General features: G+C 41.2%; 1 protein-coding gene across 2 annotated transcripts in view; it reads right to left on the minus strand.

Annotated features, from left to right (window-relative positions):
- PCCA (propionyl-CoA carboxylase subunit alpha) overlaps positions 1–23,859 on the minus strand; it is a 447,530-nt gene that overhangs the window by 363,547 nt on the left and 60,124 nt on the right. For both annotated transcript variants that reach the window (XM_069970721.1, XM_069970720.1), the window contains exons 5-6: positions 19,146–19,259; positions 18,378–18,431 (exon numbers count right to left, since the gene is read on the minus strand). In XM_069970721.1, the coding sequence (XP_069826822.1) occupies positions 18,378–18,431; positions 19,146–19,259 (168 nt within the window). The remainder of the gene's footprint in view (positions 1–18,377; positions 18,432–19,145; positions 19,260–23,859) is intronic.

Raw genomic sequence — 23,859 nt, forward strand, 5'->3', positions numbered from 1 at the left:
TTTTATTTATTATAAACATAAGAAAGTATACAAAGTGTACAATATGGTAAACAGTACATCAGAAGTTCCCCAGAATGGAGATAAAAACACAAGCAAAAGATAGTATTCTACTGCATGCGTTTGGTCACTAAACTGTTAATGTTTCTAAACTAAAAGTTAATGAAAAATACCAACTTTACAGATGTACCATGAAAGGGGAAATGTCATAAAAAAGACAAATAAGAGGGGGAAGAGGGGAAGAACATAGATTAATAGAGATGTTATAACAACCAAGGGTAGAGAGTGAGCAAGCAGGGTCATGAGGATCAAGGGAACAGGTACAAGAGGGAGGGGAGAGGCAAAAGAGGGCGCTGGTGACCTGTCACTTTCCAAATTAAGTTGTACCGATTTAGTACCATTTTGTAATACATATGACTTACAGTATTTTTACAGTTTATTGGGGGGCGGACTAGCGAAATACAGGAATCCTATCAGGTTTTTTTATTTGTTTGTTTTACCGCTTTCGCAGTTTGAGTAACATAAAATAATTTTATTGTTTAGGTCGTTGTGGACGTGGCAATACTTAATATGTGTACTTTAATTTTATGTTTTATATAGAAAAAGGGATGGAAAAGGGTACTGTTTATTTTATGGGAGGTTGGGGGAATATATTTTATTACATTTTCAATACAGTGACTATTACAGTGATCAGAAGATCACTACTGTAATACAATGCCCTGGGGGCTCTCACAAGAGCCCTTAGCTGCCATGTAGACCCGAACCCCCGCACAGGGGGCCCACAATCAGTCTCCTTCCCCCAGTTTTGAGCTGCTTCTTTCTCCTGAAAACACAAAAATCTGTGTGTGAGCCTCTCTCTCTGTCTCCCCCTCCTCCCCCTTCCTTCTAAGACAGATGATGTAAAGAAGTCCCTGGCAGGCTTTATTTGCAACATTGTATCTTCTTTGTAATGCTGGGAGCGTTTCTGCGGTCAAGTTGCTAATGAACTCACTGTGATTAATCCTCCCAGCGTTACAAAGAAGCTACAATGTTGCAGATAAAGCCAGTCAGGGACATCTGTCTCAGAAAGGGGGAGGAGGGGGAGACGAGAGAAAATCTTTCATACAGATTTTTGTGCTTTCAGCAGAAAGTAGCACCTCAGAACTGGGGGAAGCAGAGTGAATAGATAATAACAAGTATGGAAGGAAATGTTAGTCTAATCATGGGCAGCAACATACCAAAGTTATGTTTGAGTGGAATACCCCTTTAACCCCTTGCCTCTTCAGCCTGTTTTTGCCTTAATGCCCGGGGCCTATTTTTTAAATCTGACCTGACTCTTTATGTGGTGATAACTCTGCGGTGCTTTGAATTATCACTGTTATTCTGAAATTGATTTTTTTGTGACATATTCATCTTTATGTTAGTGATATACTTTGGTTGGTATATTCAGTAGTTTTTGTAAAAAAAAAAAAAAAAAAAAAAAAACACATTTACATTTCTTTATATTCAAAATTCTCTGGTTCTAAGAAAAATAGTCATGCCACATGAACTAATTATTACTGCAACATCTACAACATGTCTGCTTTTTGGTGACGTCATTTGGTGAACGTCCTTTTACTTGTTAGGATGGTAGAGGGCTTTGATATTTTGCAGCGATTTTTCAAATTTTCAGAAAAATTTCAAATTCTGATTGTATTAGGGACCAGTTCAGTTCTGAAGTGGATTTGTGGGGCCTGTATGTTAGTTACCCCCATAAATCCCTCCACTGTAAAAACTGCACCCCTCAATGTATTCAGAGTAACATTTTAGAAGTTTATTAACCCTTTCGTAGAAATTTAAGCAGGTTGGAGGATAAATTTAAAATGTTCATTTTTTGGGCAGATATTCTATTTTAATCCATTTTTTCCTCTAACACAGCAAATACTAATTGAGAAATGGAACTCAACAATTATTCCGCTTATTCCAAGGTTTCTAGAAATCCCCCATATGTGGCCACAGTGCGTCATCTGACCCAACCACAGGCCTCCGACATGACAGAGACCTGGTGAATTATGGGGCCTTTTTTTATTTCAGTTTTTTTTTTTAGCCATTACTCCATGTCACAGAGGCCTTGCGGTGCCAAAATATTTGTGTAAGACAAGTTGACGTTTCCATCTGTACCATTCAGGGGGACATGTGACACCCTGATCATTTTTTATAAAAATTTTTATGAGGTGGTACGAAAAAAAAAACATAATTTAGCAGCTGTTTATTAAAATATTTTTTTTGTATGCCGTTTACTATACTTCACATATGACATGTTCTAGTTATTCGTCAGGTCGGTACGATTACAGTGACATCCATTTTATCTAGCTTTTGTTACAGTTGATGGCATGGAGTTATGCAAGGGCTTTTTTTTTTTCTTTTCTTTTTTTGGAGGCATAAGCTGACGTTTTTAGCAGTGCACCTTTTGGGTACATGTGACGTTTTGATAGCTTTTATCTGTATTTTTTAGGGGGCAGGATTAACAAAAAAAAAATCATTTTGGTTAGTTTTCTATTTATTTTTTTTACGGTGCTAATAGGGTGGGGTAATTAATGTACCAGGTTAATAGACTGGGCCATTACAGACGCAGCGATACCAAATATGTGTATCTTATTTAAAGGGGATCATTCAAAAAGGGGGGGGGGGATGTGTATATTTATTTATTTTTTTATTTATTTTTATCTTATTTTTTTTTTAGTTATGTGTGTAATTGTGTGTTTAACTTTCACTTTACAGGTACATCTATAATACATTACAGAACATGATCAGTGCTGTAATGTATTATAGAATGAATGAGCTGTCAGAACAGCTTATTTATACGATCAGGTCCCTGCCTCAGTGCAGGGGCCTGATCGTTCTCATCCATAGCAGATCAGGCGAATAAAGCAGCGCCTGGGTTGCTATGGTAACTCCATAGAGCTCTGGGGGGGTGGGGGGGGTGAAGGGAGGGTCGGAGGGAGCGGATCTCCGTCCGGCTGCCCCGTAGACACCGCGGTCCCAACTACCACGGCACCTATGAGGTTAACTGCTTGAAGGGGGAAGCAGGGAGAGGCTGTGGGACACAGACTCATCCTGCTTCCAGATCGCCGCTAGGGACAGCGGGGGGAGGCAGGGACATCATGAAGTTCCTGGAACGTCATGTTGCAGGAACTACCAGCTTTACATGACGTTCCAGGAAGGTGTTAAAGTCAATTGAAGTTATGAAATTGCATAAAACAGCCAGTAAGACTGTTCTTAGATTTCCAGCCAGCAAGCACTCTTAGTAAGACAGGAGCCATGGAGCCATTTTCAGTATCTTTTAGATACTTATGTCCTATCTTTTTGATATGCATATATGTTCAGATGGGAATATAATTTTATATGTTAAAAGGAACCTGTCATCAATTTAATTCTGCCTGTACCACGAGTCCTTAGCAGCTTCTTCCCACTTGTTGTTCAGACAGCATGAAGGAAATGACAGGTTACATTTAAAGCATTAGTCTGTGCTGCAGGGCTACATTTGGGGAAGGATGTTACAATATTTGAGGGCCATTTTGGAAGCAAAGGTTTACCACCTTTGGCCCTCAAGTTTTTGATTTCTCATTTTAGTTAAACAACATTATACAAAACTCACCTAAGTAATACAAGCTTCACATTCCTTCTGAAACCAAGCACACAATCAATACGTCAAACTTCAATTCTTAACACCGGGAAAAAAAAGCATCAAAGCATAGCATCACAATATCCCACTGGACAACCCCTGTGGTCATGATTGATTGTATTCATATTTTATTAGCCCACAGATGCAAACAAAAAACCTGAAAAATCCACATAATATAATATGTTAACAATACACCTTTAATTGAGCCCCACACTGCAAAGGGCATTAATAAGTGTCAAAGAAGGAAACTAGAAACCATTTCCAATTATTTCACATGCACAATATTTGCATGCGTTCACTGTTAAGTGAAAGTTGTCATAACAAACAGTGTCTTAACAATGCCTATAATGTAACCAGTAATCTACAATATAGTTTGTGAGCTCTAGCAAGCACAGCACTCATGTTTGATTTGATGATTACATGTGTATCTCTGTAACCTCAGATTTTTTTTCTATAAATGTATCCCCAGAATTGTAAAGTGCTGCTGAATATGGTGATGCCAAAATGATGATGATTATTAAAATTATATCTCTTAACTACAATGACACTGTTAGGACTCGAGCTGTGCGTTCAGCACGGCGTCCATAGCAGTCAGGCTGCTTTTGATTTTTTTTTTCTCTGCTCTGCTATTCCTGGATGTAGGAGTGTCCAGTGTTGCACTCCCTCTGCAGATCAGCACTAGGTGTTTGTGATCTCAGTGATTTAACTGACAGCTGACTCTTCCAGTCAGATGTCAATATCTGGGCTGGGCTGGGACTTCTAGTCCTATAAGTACAATCACTTGCCACAAGTTCCTTGCCTGTGAAAGAGCCTAGTAACACTAGTGTATCTTGAACTAGCATTCCTCTGACCTGTTTGTCCTGTTTTCCTGACCTCTGGCTTTTGGACCTCGACTATTCTTTTGGACTCTGATTTTGTACCTGAGTATACAGAACGTTGCTGACTTGGACTACTGACTACCCCTTTATTGTGTGTATTAGTCTTGTCTTGTTTTGTGTGCCTCACTTTACCGCAGGTGAGGGAACGCCGCCAAGTTGTCCACTGCCGCCTAGGGCAGAGTGTGGCAATCAGGTAGGGACAGCTGGGGCGGGTGTCATCGGCAGGGACTGCACTGTCTATTTGTCTTTCCAGTCCCCGTCCTAACAGACAGTATATGGACAAAATATTGGGACACATATGCAATACACTTACAGAAGCTTTTAGAACATCTCATCCTAATTCCATGAGAATAATTATGGATTTGTTGTCCGTGTGAATTTTCATAAAAACATAAAAGACCACTTGGTCCATCTAGTCTGCTCTTTTAGTATTTTCCTTCTTATCATCTTAGGATAGATATATGTTTAACCCAGAAATGTTAACATTCTGTTATTGTAGATTTGCGTAGCACATCTGCTGGAGTTTATTATAAGGATCTACTATTCTTTCACCTCTCATTGTGTCCTCTTGTTCTTGAGTTTAGTTTTATTCTAAAAACACTTCCCTCCAGAACCTTATTTAGAGCTTGAACATGTTAACCCCTTAGTGACCGCCATGCTGCCTTTTCACGGCGGCCACTAATGGGCTTTATTCCGATGCGTACGCCTTTTAACGGCGGGCGCATCAGAATAAATTACCGCCCGGCGGCGGCTGCAGGACGGGGGATCAGCGGTCAGTGTGACCACTGACACCCTCCTGTAACTGCCCGGAGCGGAGGATTCTCCACTCCGGGCAGTTTAACCCGTTAAATGCCGCTGTCAAACCATGACATCGGCATCTAACGGGTCCCGGTGGATCCCGGACGGCACCGTGGGTCACTTACGCGATCGCTATGTCCCGCGGCGCCGTCCGGTCCTCCGATGTCTCCATGGTGATCCCAGGGTCCTAATGAAGGTCCCCGGGGTCACCATGGAGATGCCTCATGCTGACAGGGTTGGCCGTGGCTATTGCCTGTCAGCATGAGGCATGATACAATACATTGCAGTACATCAGGTACTGCAGTGTATTGTATCAGTGATCTAAGTATTTTACACTAGTGTACAGTAATGTACACTAGTGTAAAAGTAAAAAAAAAAAGTGAAAGAAAAAGTGTAAACACAACCCAGCCCCCCCCAATAATAAAGATGCATTACATTCCCCATACCCAATAAAACGTGACATAAAAGTGATCAAAAACACAAATCATATACATATTTGGTATCCTTACGTCCGTAACGACCCATTTTATAAAACTATATCAATAATTATATCGCAAAACACACGCTGTAAAAAAAAAATTAAAAAAAACAGTACCAGAATAGCTGTATTTTATCAATCCACTTTAGAAAATCTATATCATAAAAATCAAAGTCTGTCTGTCTGTCTGTCCTCTATAGACTTCCAAACGCCTGAACCGTTTTACCCCAAATTTGGCACACAGATACATTGGGTGCCCGGGAAGGTTATTGCGAAGGTCCCGTCCCCGCCAGATGTACAGGAGGGGAGGGGGAGGGGGAAGAGCGGCGCCCCATAGAGATGAATGGGAAAATCTCCTCACTGCACACACAGGTGATATAATTAGCTGCAGCAGACACGGCAGCTGGAGCCTTAGCAACCAATAGGATTACTGCTTTCATTTTCACAGGGAGCAATGGTTGCTAGGGAAGCTGCCTCACAACATCCACAGTAATAACTGGTAGACCCCCTACTCCATGTATACAGGACCCCCTACTCCATCTATACAGTACATGTATATACAGGACCCCCTACTCCATCTATACAGTACATGTATATACAGGACCCCCTGCTCCATCTATACAGTACATGTATATACAGGGCCCCCTACTCCATCTATACAGTACATGTATATACAGGACCCCCTACTCCATCTATACAGGACATGTATACAGGACCCCCTACTCCATCTATACAGTACATGTATATACAGGACCCCCTACTCCATCCATACAGTACATGTATATACAGGACCCCCTACTCCATCCATACAGTACATGTATATACAGGGCACAACAGGTATAACAAACTGTGACTGGGTAACACTGCTACACCAGACCTGACCAATACCGCCATACTGTGCTGGATAACACTGCCATACCAGACCTGACCAATACCGCCATACTGTGACTGGATAACACTGCCAGACCTGACCAATACCGCCATACTGTGACTGGATAACACCTCCATACCAGACCTGACCAATACCGCCATACTGTGACTGGATAACACCTCCATACCAGACCTGACCAATACCGCCATACTGTGACTGGATAACACTGCCAGACCTGACCAATACCGCCATACTGTGACTGGATAACACCTCCATACCAGACCTGACCAATACCGCCATACTGTGACTGGATAACACCTCCATACCAGACCTGACCAATACCGCCATACTGTGACTGGATAACACCTCCATACCAGACCTGACCAATACCGCCATACTGTGACTGGATAACACCGCCACACCAGACCTGACCAATACCGCCATACTGTGACTGGTTAACACTGCCACACCAGACCTGACCAATACCGCCATACTGTGACTGGATAACACTGCCACACCAGACCTGACCAATACCGCCATACTGTGAATGGATAACACTGTCACACCAGACCTGACCAATACCGCCATACTGTGACTGGATAACACTGTCATACCAGACATGACCAATACCTCCATACTGTGACTGGATAACACTGCCATACCAGACCTGACCAATACCGCCATACTGTGCTGGATAACACTGTCATACCAGACCTGACCAATACCGCCATACTGTGACTGGATAACACTGCCATACCAGACCTGACCAATACCGTCAAACTGTGACTAGGTAACACCGCCACACCAGTACTGACCAATACCACCATACTGTGACTGGATAACACCATCATATCAGACCTGACCAATACCACCATACCGTGACTGGATAACACCGCCACACCAGACCTGACCAATACCGCCATACCGTGACTGGATAACACCCCCATACCAGACATGACCAATACCGACACACTGTGACTGAATAACACTGCCATACGGGTAAATACAACCCTGCAGGTATACAGGACCCCCAAACTATACACTACAAGTGCACGGGACCTCCACAAAACTATATACTACAGGTATACAGGACCCCAAACTTTACACTACAGGTATACAGGACCCCAAAACTATATACTACAGGTATACAGGACCTCCACCAACTATATACTTCAGGTATACAGGACCTTCACCAACTATATACTACAGGTATACAGGACCCCAAACTATACACTACAGGTATACAGGACCCCAAAACTATACACTACAGGTATACAGGAACTCCACCAACTATATACTACAGGTATATAGGACCCCAAACTATACACTACAGGTATACAGGACTTCAAAACCATACACTACAGGTATACAGGACCTACACCAACTCTATAATACAGGTATACAGCACCTTCACCAACTCTATACTACAAGTATACAGGACCCCAAATATACTACAGGTATACAGGAACTCCACCAGCTATATACTACAGGTATATAGGACCCCAAACTATACACTACAGGTATACAGGACCTCCACCAACTCTATACTATAGTTATACAGGACCCTCAAACTATTTACTACAGGTATACAGGACCCCCGAACTATATACTACAGGTATACAAGACCTCCACCAATTATACACTACAGGTATCCAGGACCCTCAAACTATAAACTAAAGGTATACAAGACCTCCACCAACTATACATTACAGGTATACAGCACCAACTATATACTACAGGTATACAGGCCCCCGAACTATACAGTACAGGTATACAGGACCTTCACCAACTGTACACTGCAGGTATACAGTACCTCCCTCAACTATACACTATAGGTATACAGCCCCCCCAACTATGCACTACAGATATGCGAGACCCCTAAAAACTATACATTGTGGGTATACAGAACCCCTCCAACTATGCACTACAGGTATACACTAATTCCACTGATTAACTCAGATGAAACAATACCTTTAGCTTGGCCTCCTGGGCACCTTAGAACAAATCTAATTAACACACTGACACTTTATACCCGGGCAGCGCCGGGTACATTTTCTAGTACGTCATAAAAGAGATCAAAAAGTCATATACATATAAAACTTGGTATCAATAGAAACTACAGATCTTCCCGCAAAAAATAAGCTATTTGACGCAACCACAAGCCTCAGATATTAAGGAGCGCTTAGGAAATTTCAACAAAACTGCTCTACACATTGTATGTGGTTTTTCTCTTTTAACCCCTTGTGAAAATGTAAAAATTCAAGGCTAAACCAACATTATAGTGTAAAAAATGTAATATTTCATTTTCACGCCACATTGCTCCAAATTTGTGCCAGTCACCAGTGGGGTCCATATGGTCACTACACCCGTTGTTACATTCCCTGAGGGGTGTAGTTTCCATAATGGGGTCACTTGTGGGGGTTTCAACTGTCTTGGCAACACAGAGGCCTCTCGAAATCCATTCCAGCCAAATCCAGTCTCCAAAAGCCAAATGGCGCTTCTTCCCTTTGGAGGCTTACCCTGCATCTGCTTGGCGCTTTATGTTCACATTTTCGTACTCAGGGAAAATTGCTCTACACATGGTGTGTTTTTTTAACCCCTTGTGAAAATTAAAAAATTAAGACAAGATCAAAGATTTAGTGTAAAAATTAAAATGTTTTTACACTAAATGTTGATCCAGCCTTGATTTTTTTTTTTTCCACAAGGGGGTTAAAAAAGAAAATGAACACAAAACGTGTAGGGTAATTTCCCCTGAGTACGAAATTACCCCACATGTGGACATAATATGCCATATGGGCACAGGGCAAGCCACCAAAGGGACAGAGCGCCATTTAGAGGCTAGAATAGAGGATGGAGGCCATGTCGCAATTACAAAGCCCTTGTGCTGCCAGATCAGTAGAAACCCCCTACAAGAGACCCCATTCTGGAAACTACAGCCCTCAAGGAATCTTACAAGGGGTGCAGTGAGCATATGAACTCCAGTGGTGACTGGCATATATGCAGAACATGTGCTGTGAAAATAAAAAATACAATTTTTTTTCCATATTCATGGCACAAATGTGCCAGTCACCAGGGGACCATATCCCCGCTGCACGCCTTGTTATATTCCTTATGGGGAGTAGTTTCCAGAAAGGGGTCACTTGTGGGGGGGGGTTCTTCCGTCCTGGCAGCACAAGGGCTTTGTAATTGCATCATGGCAAGACTCTAATGGGAATGGCGGCCATACCTTTTTAGTTGGAGAAAGGGACATTTTTTTATTTGGGGGTATTAGGCCCAAGGTTGAAAAGGACAGGAGTCCATCAAATTCAACCTGTGTTGATCCAGAGGAAGGCAAAAAAACCCTCGTGAGGCAGACGACAGTAGCTTCATCACTGGGAAAAAATTCCTTCCCGACTCCAAAATGGCAATCAGAATAATCCCTGGATCAATGTGACCCCTGAAATAGGAATAAGGAAAAGAATTTAGAAAATGTAGAACTCCAATGATGTGTGGTACGCCTTGAAGCGATCCTGTATACAGCGGCCGGGGTGATCAGAACAGGTGTCACACTGGAAACTGGTGTCCTTCCTGATCCCCCTGTTACGCCACACTCTGCAATTCTTCTGGGGTCTCCAATTTTCCAGTGTGCGGGACGTCACCTGGAAAATGTTGTCCTGGTACGATATGGGGTCCTTCATATCCAGAAGCGCTGGGTCCGCTCCATGGCTGCTAAATATTAGGGCTCTAATTACTGCTTCTGCTATTTTCGGATCGTGCCACAAGCTACAGTAGCTCGGACAGCGAGGGACCGGAAGAGGGGGTGCTGGTATAAAAGTTATCCCCGTACAGGTGGTAACCTTAATCCAGCAGTGGGAAGATCAGTTCCCAAACGATTTTCCCACTAACTCCGAGGATGAGGGGGCATCTGGAGGCTGGATTCGGGTGTCCCTTTCTTAATACACTCTAAGGGCACGTGCACACTGCAGAATGGCGACGGATAACCCTTTGTGCATTCCGCAACTGGCACCCGACGGCGGACTGATGCAGGTGCGAGTCTCCGCCCGTGTCATAGACTCCATTCTATGCACGGCGGATTCCGCCCTCTGTCCAAAGAATGAATAAGTTCATTCTTTGGACGGACAACGGAATCCGCCCGTGCATAGAATGGAGTCTATGGCATGGGTGTAGACGTGCGCCTGCATCAGTCCGCCGGCGGGTGCCAGCTGAGAAATGCACAAAGGTTATCCTTCACCATTCCACAGCATGAACGTACCCTAAATCTGTAAGTGAACCCTGAGGTTCTCTCACAGACTTTGTAGAATTTCACGCCATGCCGTCATCTCTTATTGGGAAAGTACTGGCGGAAAAGACGTTTCTGGGGGGCAGCATACGCTACGCTACCCCCAGACACGTCACTGGATGAGGATGATGAGGATGAATGGAGGAAAAAAGGATCCCCCCCATTCATCCTCACTGCCTGTTTCGGGGTCGGAGGCAATAATAGTGTATGCCTCCGCCGCCGGAAACACCCTGGGGGCCATTTTTATATGGGGATTGGTATATGGGGTATGCAAATGTGTAGTGGTGTAGTGTAAAACTTTATTTCATGTAGTGTAATGTAGTATTTAAAAAAAAAAAAAAAAATTAACAGTAAAAGGAAAAAAAAAAACTACGCCAAGAAAGGAGTTGCTGATAAATGTAGCCCTTATGTGCTGTACTTAGCAGACAGTGGCGGTAGGATATAGAAAAAAAAGGGGGGGGGGCAATCCACACACCAAAAAGGAGGAGTTTCTGATCAGCGGCGCACGTATCAGCACTCAGAGGTGTAAGGGTGCATAAAAAGAAAAAAAAAATGGGGGGGGGGGGGGGGGAACAACTCTTTTTACCCCAAAGTAACTGATCAGTGTATAATATACACTGCTCAGCCACTAGAGGGCAGTAGAGCAAAGCTGATGAAGATTGCCGAACTTAGACGATGAGGGAGCTGAAGATTGCCGAAGTTAGACGATGAGGGAGCTGAAGATTGCCGAAGTCAGAAAACGAGGGAGCCCAAAGAGCCGAAGACAATAGAAGAAGAGGACGCTGCGGGTACTGCTGATCTTCACTCGGGACGCCTAGATCAGGTGAGTGTGGTGCACCTACACCACACACACCTGTTCTGCATCCCCTCAGCTACCTAGCAGTAGGATGCTGAACCCAGGGACACATCTTTTTAACTGTTTGATCGCCATGATGGACCGGCCTGCGCATGCCGCGGCACCGGCAATCCCCGGTACCGGCGGCCGCCGTTATAACGCTAACACCGATCGACAGTACGGGGGCCGGCCGGGACATTACCAAAACCTCCAGGAAAATCAAAAAATATTGCACAGTTTTGTGTCATCAGTCAGCAAACAAACAAACTTTACCTACCAAACCTTCTCCTATGTAACTTACAAACATATTAAAAAAAAACAGGACCTAGAACAGACCCTTGTGGCACACCACTTGTCACCAGTCTCTGCTCAGAGGATACACCATTAACAACAACCCTCTGATATCTATCCTTCAGCCAACCACAAATCCACTGAGCTATCCAGGGATTAAGTCCAATTTTCTCTAACTTTTCTATCAGCTCGTTATGGGGAACTGAATCAAAGGCTTTGCTAAAGTCCAGATAGGTGATATCCACGCCACCACCTTCATCCAACACTTTTGTGACTTAATAAAAAAAAATCAATAAGATTAGTCTGACATGATCAGTCCTCATTAAACCCATGCTGGTTTGAATCCATCAAAATTTGTAGATTTTTAGGTGATCAATTATCCTCTTTATTAGAAGTATTTTCATTATGTTGACTACTACAGATGTTATGCTAACTGGCCTGTAGTTACTAGGCTCTTCGTTACTACCCTTCTTGTGGATGGGTATAACACTGGATATTCTCAAATCATCAGGAACATCTCCTGTTAGGAGGGATTGGTTATACAGATCTGTCAGGGGCTACAATCACAGATTCAAGTTCTTTAAGAAGCTTGGGGTGGACACCATCTGGAACCATCACCTTATTTAAACAGGTTAGTTCCTCTGAAACATCAGCCATTAATATTAACCCAGAAGGGCATTTTAAGGTCAGACACTGATGTTGAACTGGAGGACCTGGCTCACAATCTCAGTTGTGGTTCATCCCAATAGTGTTCAATTGAGTTGATGTCAGGGCTCTGTGTGGCCAGTCAAGTTCTTACAAATAAAACTTATTCAACCAAGGCAAAATCATGCTGTAAAAGAAAAGGTGCTAAACCTTAAACTTGGGAGGCATATAAATGTCCAAAACGTCTTGGCTTGCTGACATATTGTGATTTCCCCAATTTGTGGTTTCTAAACAGTTCCATTTTTTAGTACCACATCTGATCATGCTCTAAGTTTAAAATGCTTTTAGGATGTAGAAAGTAAATAAACTCATTGTTAGTTTTCAACTTGCAGACTCTATAATGATTTGTCAGGTAAATTAAATAATTACTGCTATAGTATCATTATGCCTAAATAATTGAGTAATGTAATGAATAGGGGACAATATTTATTATCTGTTAAACCCTGATCCAAGGACAAGCATCTCTTGGGTCTTGCGCTCTTATTCTTCAATACTAGGTTTGAGCAAATTTGGCGAACTGTTTTGTTTCTGCAACATTCTTCAAACCCAAACATTCTGTATTTGTCTCCCGGCAAATGTAGAAGTGTTATTCCCTTCATGTGCTCCATCCATGTTTTCCAGGACTCCCAAGAGCAGGCATCCAACTTGAACCAAAGGATGAACTGCTGGCAGGTCTCTAGACAGGTGAGTTACCCCTAGACCACAGCTGAAACACATTTAGGGTCAGAAATTCAACTATATCCTAGTGTTGCAATCAGAGACACTGGCTGACAGCTGGGCAAGCAGGAGGCCGGGCATCATTGATTATTCATGAAGAAGAGGAAGGATGAAGGAGTGGTGAGGTGTGCCAGAGTATGGCACAAACAACACTTTGACACTTTATTACAGTAGGATTGTGCATAATCCAATGAAAAGAAAGTACCAAAAGGTACCATGCTTGCTTGGGGACTACCAGCTGTAGCACCTCCGATTCCCTTTAAAGAGGTCATTCCCCAATGAGCTGCTATTGTCTCCTACTGGTGTTTCATGTCGCTGCAATGCTGCACAGATCACTTTACAGCAGGCTCCTCTTCTCACTACAGACACAATAGAAGTCTTTGGATACTATTACATGGGTCAATCATAAAAAGTAAATGAGCGTTGATCTGCTAGATCGGTGCTCATTTACTGAGCAATTACACAGGCCAACTATTGGGCAACAAGGGCTGCACAGACATTGTTAGCAGTCTGTGCATGCCCTTGCCTTCAGGGTAAAATAATAAATAAGTATTTACTAACCTTACCACATTACCCAGTGTACACAGGCCTTCCCCGGTCCCTGCAGCTGCAGCTCTGCCTTCTATTCCCTTGTGCTCCGGTCTCTGCACTGACAGGCTGCTAAGCCAATCGCTGATCGCGGTCCTGTCTTGGCCAATCATTGGCTGATCGCGTGTCAGTGAAGAGCTGCCGCTTTAGAGCCCAGAAAAGGCCCTAAGACACCAGGGAATGTGGTAAGGTTAGTAATTACTTTATGATTTTATACTACAGTCATCAGCCGTCAGCCGCACATCGCTATTACACGTAGCAATGCACGCCCAACGATTTTAGGCCGTGACCTAAAGAAACGATCAGCCAATTATAGTTTCAGCAGCTGATCATAAATGGCTGAAGTTTAGATAGACTCCATTCTCAATGGCTTAGTTTTAGCTACAGTGGTGAGCATGAAAACTGCAAGATTTTAGGATTAATTTTATAAAACAGATAGAAAAATAGAAAATTTGAAAAAATGCCACCAAAAAATCCTAAAAATATGTTTAACACAAAAACATTATTTAAACGATACGTCATTTTTTTAGGACAAATTCCATTTAAGCTTTTGGAAGAACAGACCGTTAAATTTAGATAATCTAAAATGCTCTAAAAAAAACAAACAAAAAAAAACAACAACATATGGTTTTTTTTTACCACCACTACAAAACAAAAATAGTAACTTGGTCATTTTCTACAAAACTTTGTGAAGAGTGTTGTTTTTTTTTTACCAAAAATGCAGTAAATACAATCTTCTAGACAACCATTCTTCCAATGGAAAGGAAAAAGCTTGACACCTTATTTTCAAGGTGGACTTAGGTGGATTTATGAAAGCAACATTTTAGAAGGTAATGACTAGAAAACAAGTATAGAAATAAACATTTATGCAAAGCGAGGATAAGTTAAGTTAACTATAGTAAATATAAGATTTCATTTCCTACAAAAACCAAGCTATTTTCCTTGACTCATTAAGTGTATAAAGAACAAGCAGATAATCACTTGCTCACCCAAGTGGGATTAAATGCAAACTGAGCCCACCATGTGTTAATTGAAGCCCAGGCTAAGCTTTCAGCTCATTATTACTCTCATAATGCAAGACATTTACTTTACCACATCTCCTTTCAAACCAGACATACTGCACCTGTGCTGATCAGGATAAAATCTGGCTAAATACTATAAAACTGTCTATTATATTTCATCCACCATTTTGTATTTGTATTACTGTATGATCACTTACAGTTTGAGATTTAACATTTACAACAGCTACAATATCAGATCCTCACAGATCAACCAATTGTGGTCAAATCTTTATTTCAAAATTAAAGGGTATACCCGCCATGTCGTCATTAAGAGGGTACTAAGAGGGCTCACAATATGCTATCAGCAGCTGTCATGAACTGATCATTTGCGGCTATTTAAACCACTTATTAGTGGTTTAAACAGTGGTGGTCCAGTGGCAGGCTCATCCCCCGCAATTCGATTGCAGGGGGGTCAGATGAATCTTACTTACTTGGCCAGGGCCTCAGCAACATTCTGACGCTGTCCCCGGCTCGGCGATTGCTTCAGGCTCCCATTGAGAGCCTGAAGTAATCCATGCCAGACTACATAGATCAATGCAGTTCATACTGCATCGATACCTATGAGAAATCAAAGTATTGCCCATAGGAATCGCCAATGGGACTAAAAAATTATTGTAAAAATTTTTTTTAAAACCACAAGTGCAAAAACTAAAAGGCAGCTCGATACTTAAAGGGTTAAACATAGTTATTGGGATCTGCATCTATTTAGGCCCAGTTTTCTTCAATTTGAAGGTACTGTGAAGCTAGCGTTATCAGGCCAGTAAAAAATTTTCGGCACCACACAAGTTCTGTACAGGAGCATAAATATTTAGTGGGCCTTATCTGTATGTGGATTATGTGATTCCCCATATATGTCATATCTATCTATCTATCGCCTGTCTAACTCCATCTATCCATTTGGTTTGATATTTTGGGGGCTTCAGAACCAATTACCAGTTTAGGCTAATACACATTAGTCAAGAGTATGGAGCTTTTTCCCCCTTTTATTCAAAACATACTCACCACCAGAAGTCCAGTTCCTTTCTTCTATCTTCACTATCGACCCCCGTTCTCCCACTGCCATTTTGCGACCACTCCATTAAACAAACAGATCTACTGGGACTACTGGCAGCTGTATTTGGTACAGTCCTTCCTCTTGACCCAGTGACCTATATTCTAAATGTTCCACCTAAAACTATGCCGAAAATGTCAGCCAAACTGCTCCTCCATATTTTAACTTCTGCAAAATGTTGGCTAAATATTGTAAGCAATCTTTCATTCAGTCAGTTGGTTATCCGCATTCAAGAGGTCAGACGGCTGGAATTTCTGTCTACCACACAGGAGCTTCGTACGGAGAAATGTCAAAAAATCTGGACTCTATGGGACACTTATTATGATTTGTCTGTTGCACAACAGATCAAATGTATGATGCTCTATCCCTTGGTGACTGCATGCTCTGTCCCCTCCCCCCATTTTCCCACTATACCTCTGTCTTTTCTTGGTCTTGTCTTTGACCTGTTTTCCCCAGTTGTACTATTATAGTTTATTACACAATGTCACTCTATTATGATTGTTCTTTCATATTTTCCTGTAGGCCATGTGGCCCTTTGGTCCTGGATATTATTCAAAAATAAGCAATTAAAAAAAAAAAAAAAAAACAATATCTAATAAGCTTTAATGAATTTTGTTGCATAAAAGGTTGATTACAATGAATCCCATGTGAGATGGAGCAGAGCTTGTGCTTACTTTAGAATTTTTTATTATTATTATTATTATTATTATTATTATTATTAAGAAACAGTAAACCTGAACATTTTGGTCCATCTGCTGTACACCTATGATTTATAAAAAGGTATTTAGAGGTAAATGAAAACATTTTTTACAATTTACCAAATCACATTTTTAGCTATATGTATATAACGCACACTTTCAGCACTACCCTGTATGGTTTTGTTCACACTCGCTATTTGCTATAGTGTAGAAGCTGCGTATTAGTAGAGTTGTAACCTGCTAACAACCTGCTAAAAAGTCTTGTTATTCTGTATCTGATCGCGGTCCTCAGTTGTATCACTATATCCCCATTGTTACTAGCAAGGCATCAGTAGTGTAAAACATATAATCATTAATCAAAGCAATCCTGCAATGTGGATATAGTGATACAACCAGATCAGATACAAAATAAAATAAGCCAAATTACATTTTTGTCATAGCGTTTTGATCTAGAACACAATATTTATGTATCACAACAATTTGAAAAACAATTACATTTCAGCTATTTTTATTATGGATACAAAAATAAATGTCCTGTCACACCACTCAAATTAATGAGTTTGTTGACATTGACAAAACCTATCCTAAATATAGTATTTTGAATTGGCAAGTGTGTATACCAGCAACTGCAGATGATCTACACTGTTAAAAAAGAAACACGAAAATCAAGAACAGATAACTATTCATTTATATATACATTAAATAAATAGCTCAAAGCCGTTTAGCAAGAAAACTAATTCTGGATATTTTTTTTGCCATGTCAGTGACCATGAGTGACCCAGTGATCACTCATTTTACCCCCCAATGTCTGGTTTATACAAGTGTAATAGGCTGTTAACCCTACAAGGCAGATATTATTTTGGATAATTTACCATATGTAGTTCATAGATCAAGAACCACTTAAGAAATCTTGTCAAAAACCATTAGTGCTCCAATCTGGCTCTTGAAACAAATATGTCATTTTGTATGCTGCATCACATATATTAATGCAATTGTACGTTGTGTCAAGCAAGTTATGAGAAAGAGAGGGGAATCAATTCAGAGACAAGAGAGTATTTACCAGGCAGAGTACTACAATCAATTCTAAAACATCCACTCAAAAAGATACCCCAAAAACGTCAGGGAATAAAAGCTATGTGGGGCACAATACCAAACATAAAAAAGGAGAGTAAAAAAGGAACACATCTTTTCACTAACAGATAAAAATATGCAAGTGTGCAAGTTATTAAAAAAAAGAATAGAGAGAAAGCCACACTGAATAAAGCTTAGTATTACAACATGTTCATGGCAATTTCACTTTTCAGGTTATTAATAGAACAATATACAGTAATGAGGGCAGGTTAAGCTATAAATGGGCCTTAACCACACAGTGCTTTTAGCCATGGAAATAATCAGACACCTTTCACTGTTGAATGCAGCCACTACACCATGCCATTCTGCTGCTTATCCTAAAGATTCATTAGACACTACAATACAGCTCGTCTTACCAGACGTCGGGCAAATTCTTTGTTTTCAGAAAGAAACCCATATCCTGGGTGGACCTGGAAAATAAAAACAGAGGGTGTTATCATAATAGGCACTCATGCTTAAAATTCAATTCTCAACCCCACCAGAGCTGAAAAAGATTTTACGCCAGCTGATCCCAGAAATGGGGGGGGGGGGGGGGGGGGGAGAGATCTACAAACTATAAATAAGGTAACTAATTCTCCTAGTTTCAGAAAATCTTTTTAAATACAGCTGTTAAAAAGAAAAACGTACTTTGCATCTTTAAGGAAAATAACTGTGCGTATAATTTAAATTATCTTGTGGATTACCACTTTTCTATAAATTTATATTCCAATCGTTATCTTTTATTGTGTGCTAAAAGGCAAAGACTGTGAAAAAGAATTAAGTTATTTATCTTTATTTATTCATTGTTATCGCTCAGCAAAGAAAAGGAATTAAAGGGACATGGAAAGGGTTAAAGCTAATTGGGATTTTTCCCCCCAGCATATTTGGGAATGAACTGAAGCAGCTCCCTGGTGTGATTTCTGAATCCAGCAGCCACCTGCAGGAACTGCCACCAGCCTTGCCAGATGCTTCAAAAGCCTTTGATTTCCAGTAGAGATTTCGGCCACATTTAACTCATGTGACATGAACCAAACAAGAATAGAATATTCAGGTCCTTTCTGTTATTTTTTTTTTTAATACAAATTCTGGCTATTCTGCCTCCTATATCTGAAACAGCTGCGGCAGATACAGCCATTCAGACTCACAGCTTGGGCTCCAGTTTTCCTAATGGCTTCCATGATGGCATCCATGTTGAGGTAGCTTTTGCTAGTGGGAGCAGGGCCAACACAGACAGCTTCATCCGCCATTTTCACATGAACCTGAAGAGACACAAATTCTGCATTGACAGATGCTCACAGCAAAAGTAATTACCATCAGCATACAAAGTAGGAAGCAAATTGGCAGTTTAGGTTTTTGCGAAGCATGAAATATAATATCATTCACATTTCTTAATACACGTACAAGGAAATTAAATCACTGCAGATATGTGAAATATTAAACTGTGAATAACATAATGTACACAAAAGGCAACGTACATATCTTCTAACCTTTGTATATAGCTTTCTCACATAGAAATATATAGACAACTATACAATGCTAACTATGCTTATATGCATATGCAGCTTGTCTAGGCTGTCTCTCATCATGTTTCCGATTCTATCTCATTGGACATCACATAATCTACCGCCATCCAAAATACTAAGTGCGCTATGTGTTGTTATTAAGTACAAATGTTTTAGAATTGAATATTAAATATATGTTAGTCATATTTCTTGCTTCCCATTAAGACAAGGGGGGGGGGGGGGGGGGGGATTTATCAACATAAAAGCTGATGGCTAAATAGGTGATCTAACTAAACCTGACAGTAAAAAAAGGGGCACAGGAAATCTGTCAGCGAAAAGCTAAGTTGGGGGGGGGGGGGGGGGGGGCACATTAGTCCCACCCCCAGTGCATCAAAACGACGTAGAGATTAAACTGCGCCCAGCACGCTACAGGAGCAGGTTAGATACTTCTCCCCTGTATGTATTAAGTACAGTTTTTTGTTGTACTGTTATGACTTTTACGAGTTGGCCATGTAGGCCACTGACTGCTGTGATTTGCTTTTTATTGTCCCTTAAAATTGATATGTTTGACACTAAAGGGGTTATCCACCTAAGAGCAAAAAAATTATATGCTAGCTGTTCTTACTTACTATGTCCCCCTGAGTATTTTGAGCCGTCTTATGTCTTTCTAGCTGCTGCCATTCCTGAGTTACAAGTTTTTGTAAAAGCCAATGTATAACCAAGCTAGAAAACTACATTTCCCATCATGCATTTCCCTGATTGATCAGTTTGCGTACTCACCCCCTTAGCTTTCTTTCCTGTCCACTGCTGTCATTAATATTGCAAAAACAACAACACAGGACTGTTTTTTTTCACTGATTTTCCATCACAACATCCCAGTATCTATTTCATACTAGCTGATGAAGTTGCATAGCTTACTCATGCATGGCGTAGCTATGTTCAGTATTAATGGGCATCTGTTTACCGAGGTGGGGGGTGTAGTGTAGGTTTTGATCTCTGCTTGCTGACTGTGAATGATAACATTCTAGTTCCATCCAGTCTCTAATAACATCCATAACACTTACAATACGCAAAGCTAAGACACAAAGAAAGGTACATATACCTGCATTCGCTGACAGCAAGCAGAGCTTGAACTTTTCATATTACAGAAACATAGGCTCAGGGACACATGTAAGTTCATGTAAGCAGCACAGGTGCATGATGATGATGCAGATGTCTTCTGGGGGTCAGGTTACTAAGTCAATAGACAGCTAACCCAGCTCCCAGAGAAGAGATCACATGTCCTGTGACTACAAAGGGAGGGGTGGAAGAATGACTAAAGTGTGAGAGTCAGAGTGGACCCAGAGTAGAGTATTTTAGATATCTACAGTGGATAGGACTATACATGTATATTAGACATAGGGTGGTATTGAGAAGAGGGATTGTTTAGAATATTGTTTTTGTTACACAGATAGCCCCTTTAATGCTATCTTTGGCTTGAACAGAAAGCTGTTGTAAAAACAGAAAACCTTACAGAATTTCTTTGGAACCTTTTTCCTCAACAGACCCTTTTCTATATGTGAACACCACCACAAAACATCAAGTACCATTAATGGCTCACCTCCAAGTTTTCCTATGAAACGTAATATCCATCATTTTGTAATGGACATCTCTCATACCCAACAGTAAAGATGATGACATCATAAAAGCTATGCAAAACACACCTAAATACCTTTCATATGCATTTTGTTGGGAAATGTATAAAATGGCTCAGAGAGCTCACATATCACCCCAAAACTATGAATCATTACTGCCCTAAGTGCAAAGCTCCTCATGCTGACCTCCTTCACTGTCTGTGGTCCTGCCAATATATAAAAAACTTCAGAAACCAAAACGTTCCTGTTCACTCATCTCTACCGTTTTTGCTCCTTGACACCTTAATAGTGTCCCTGACATTCTTCCAGATGACTAGTGAGGGTGAAGAAAAATATTATTCTATGAATCTGCCGCCACTTGCAAAGTTATCATTGCTGGATTTCAGTTACCCCACCTAGCATGTGACTTTTCTATAGAAAATCATATACTGGTTTCACATGGACTGGATAGAACCCATCACTCTTTTAAGAATCTAGTTGAGAAGTTTTTCCACACCTGGGAATAGGTTTATTTCTAGTCTCCCCCTTCAAATGATAGAAATTGAAACAATGCTTCCATCCTAAAATATGGCACTTAGAGCAAGAAGCGGCTGCTACCTAATTCGATAACACATCCACAATATGATGCCCCCCCCCCCTTCTTCTTTCCTTCTGGGTGCCCAGGTCTCGCTCTTGCACACACACACACACACACACACACACACACTTGGTTTTCTATGATTTTGTGCACAACCTTCGGATAGCTGCTTTTAATCCAAGATCTTTCCTTCGGTCCATACAGCAGGTGATGCAGTTATTGTCCTAAAAAAATACTTCTAAACTTGAAGCCCCTTGCCAAACGGGAGTATCTGTGCCCTAACTTTCCACAACCTCTCTGTCCCTCCTCCCCACCCTCTTCATCATTAGGAATGCTCCAGGCAGATTGCCTCCTATTCCCCACCTGTTTAGCCCGGCACATGGGCTGGATCGTTAAGGACCTGTGCAGCGTTTAGCATGTAGAAAATGTTCCAGTGGCATTCCAAATGATGAAGAGGGTGGGGAGGTGGTGCAAAGTTAGGGCACAGATACTCCCGTTTGGCACGGGCTTCAAATTTAAAAGTATTTTTTTAGGACAATAACTGCATCACCTGCCGAACGGACCACAGGACAGATCTTGGATTAAAAGCAGCTATCCGAAGGTACAAGTGGTTGGGGGGGGGGGGGGGGGGGGGGCAGATTGTGGGTACAGAGTGGCTTTAAGAGTGCACCAAATGAACCAAAGCCACAGTGATACATCTGCCCCTAGACTTATTATCAGCCAGGTTGATAAATCTGGCCCACTGTCTCCTAATTTTAAACATATCTATCTTTCTGTTGCAGGGCACATAATAATTTCCCTTTTTGGACATAAATTGAAACCTATCTGGCATTAATCTATAATAAATACACCTTAAGGGTACAAACCCACACACCGTATACACAGCAGATACGCAACAAATACGCAGCAAATACGCAGCAGATTTGTTGGTACAGATTTGATGCTGTGTTCAGTTATTTAGATCTAATCTGCTGCGTGTTTGCTGCGTATTTGCTGCGTATCGCAGCAGTAAATACGCTGCTTATACGGTGTGTGGGTTTATACCCTAAAACATGTGTGCCAGAAATTTGGCCAAATTCCCAGCCCCCACATGAATTATATACCACATATCAGATACAAAGTAGATTTGCTTCCACTGCCCATAGTACCAATATCTTATTTAATGTAAAACTGTATCATACACACTAAAGGTGGCAAGGACATTTATAGACTGTATCAAGATGAGATTGTTCCACTCCTCCCACTTTACCATCTACTTACTTTTTGAAGGAGCTTAACAGAGCCAATACTGAAATGCAGAATAATGAAGCAGCAGGAGCCAGATAATATGCTTCATGATTAACTCATTGCCTGTCCACATGCTATACAGGCGTGTGGTAACATGTCATAATCGTCATAATTTCCTCCATCCCCACAGCAAACACACAACATTTGATTAGCCCACAATTCCCAGGTGGAGCCATCCTGATGCTAAATAATTCCCCTCTGTGTCCAGCTACAGTACCACAGGTTCTCCAATTAAATATAATGCCTCTGAAGAGCCACATTAATGTGGGCAAATTCCTGCAAGTCATTCCTTGCTATTTACTTAAATAACAGCTATACCAACTTGTATTTAAAGAGGAAAACATGACAGATTGCAAAGTAAAAATTAAGAAAAACCTTAATAAAAGCCCATCTTTTATGTTCTTTTATTTATTTTAAATCTTCCTTTCCAGGTCAATTATAAAGTGTATTTTGCAGCCAAACCACAAAATGTAATAACTGCTCCATTATTCAAGGAGTAACCTCAAAAGAAAGTTATTAGTAGAAAAGAGGGTTACAATATTTTCAGCATACAATGGTTTTTCCTGGGCCATTGTAGCTTAAGGCCAGGCCTGTGAAGTCGGTAAGCTGCAGCTCCGACTGACTCCTGAATTTTATCAGGCACCGACTCTGATTTTGGCTCCTTCATAAATGGCCAATCAGACTTCAAGGTAGTCATTTATCAAACTAGTGTAAAGTAAAACTGGCCCAGCAGCTCTTCTTTGTCATGTCCTACATGATCCTGTGGCGACTTCTGAAAGAATAAGGCAAAGACACGAAGCAAATTTGTGTGTGTGTGTGTGTGTGTGTGTGTGTGTGTGTGTGTGTGTGTGTGTGCGCG

Source organism: Dendropsophus ebraccatus, chromosome 5 (assembly GCF_027789765.1).
Source record: "Dendropsophus ebraccatus isolate aDenEbr1 chromosome 5, aDenEbr1.pat, whole genome shotgun sequence".
Classification (NCBI taxonomy): domain Eukaryota; kingdom Metazoa; phylum Chordata; class Amphibia; order Anura; family Hylidae; genus Dendropsophus; species Dendropsophus ebraccatus.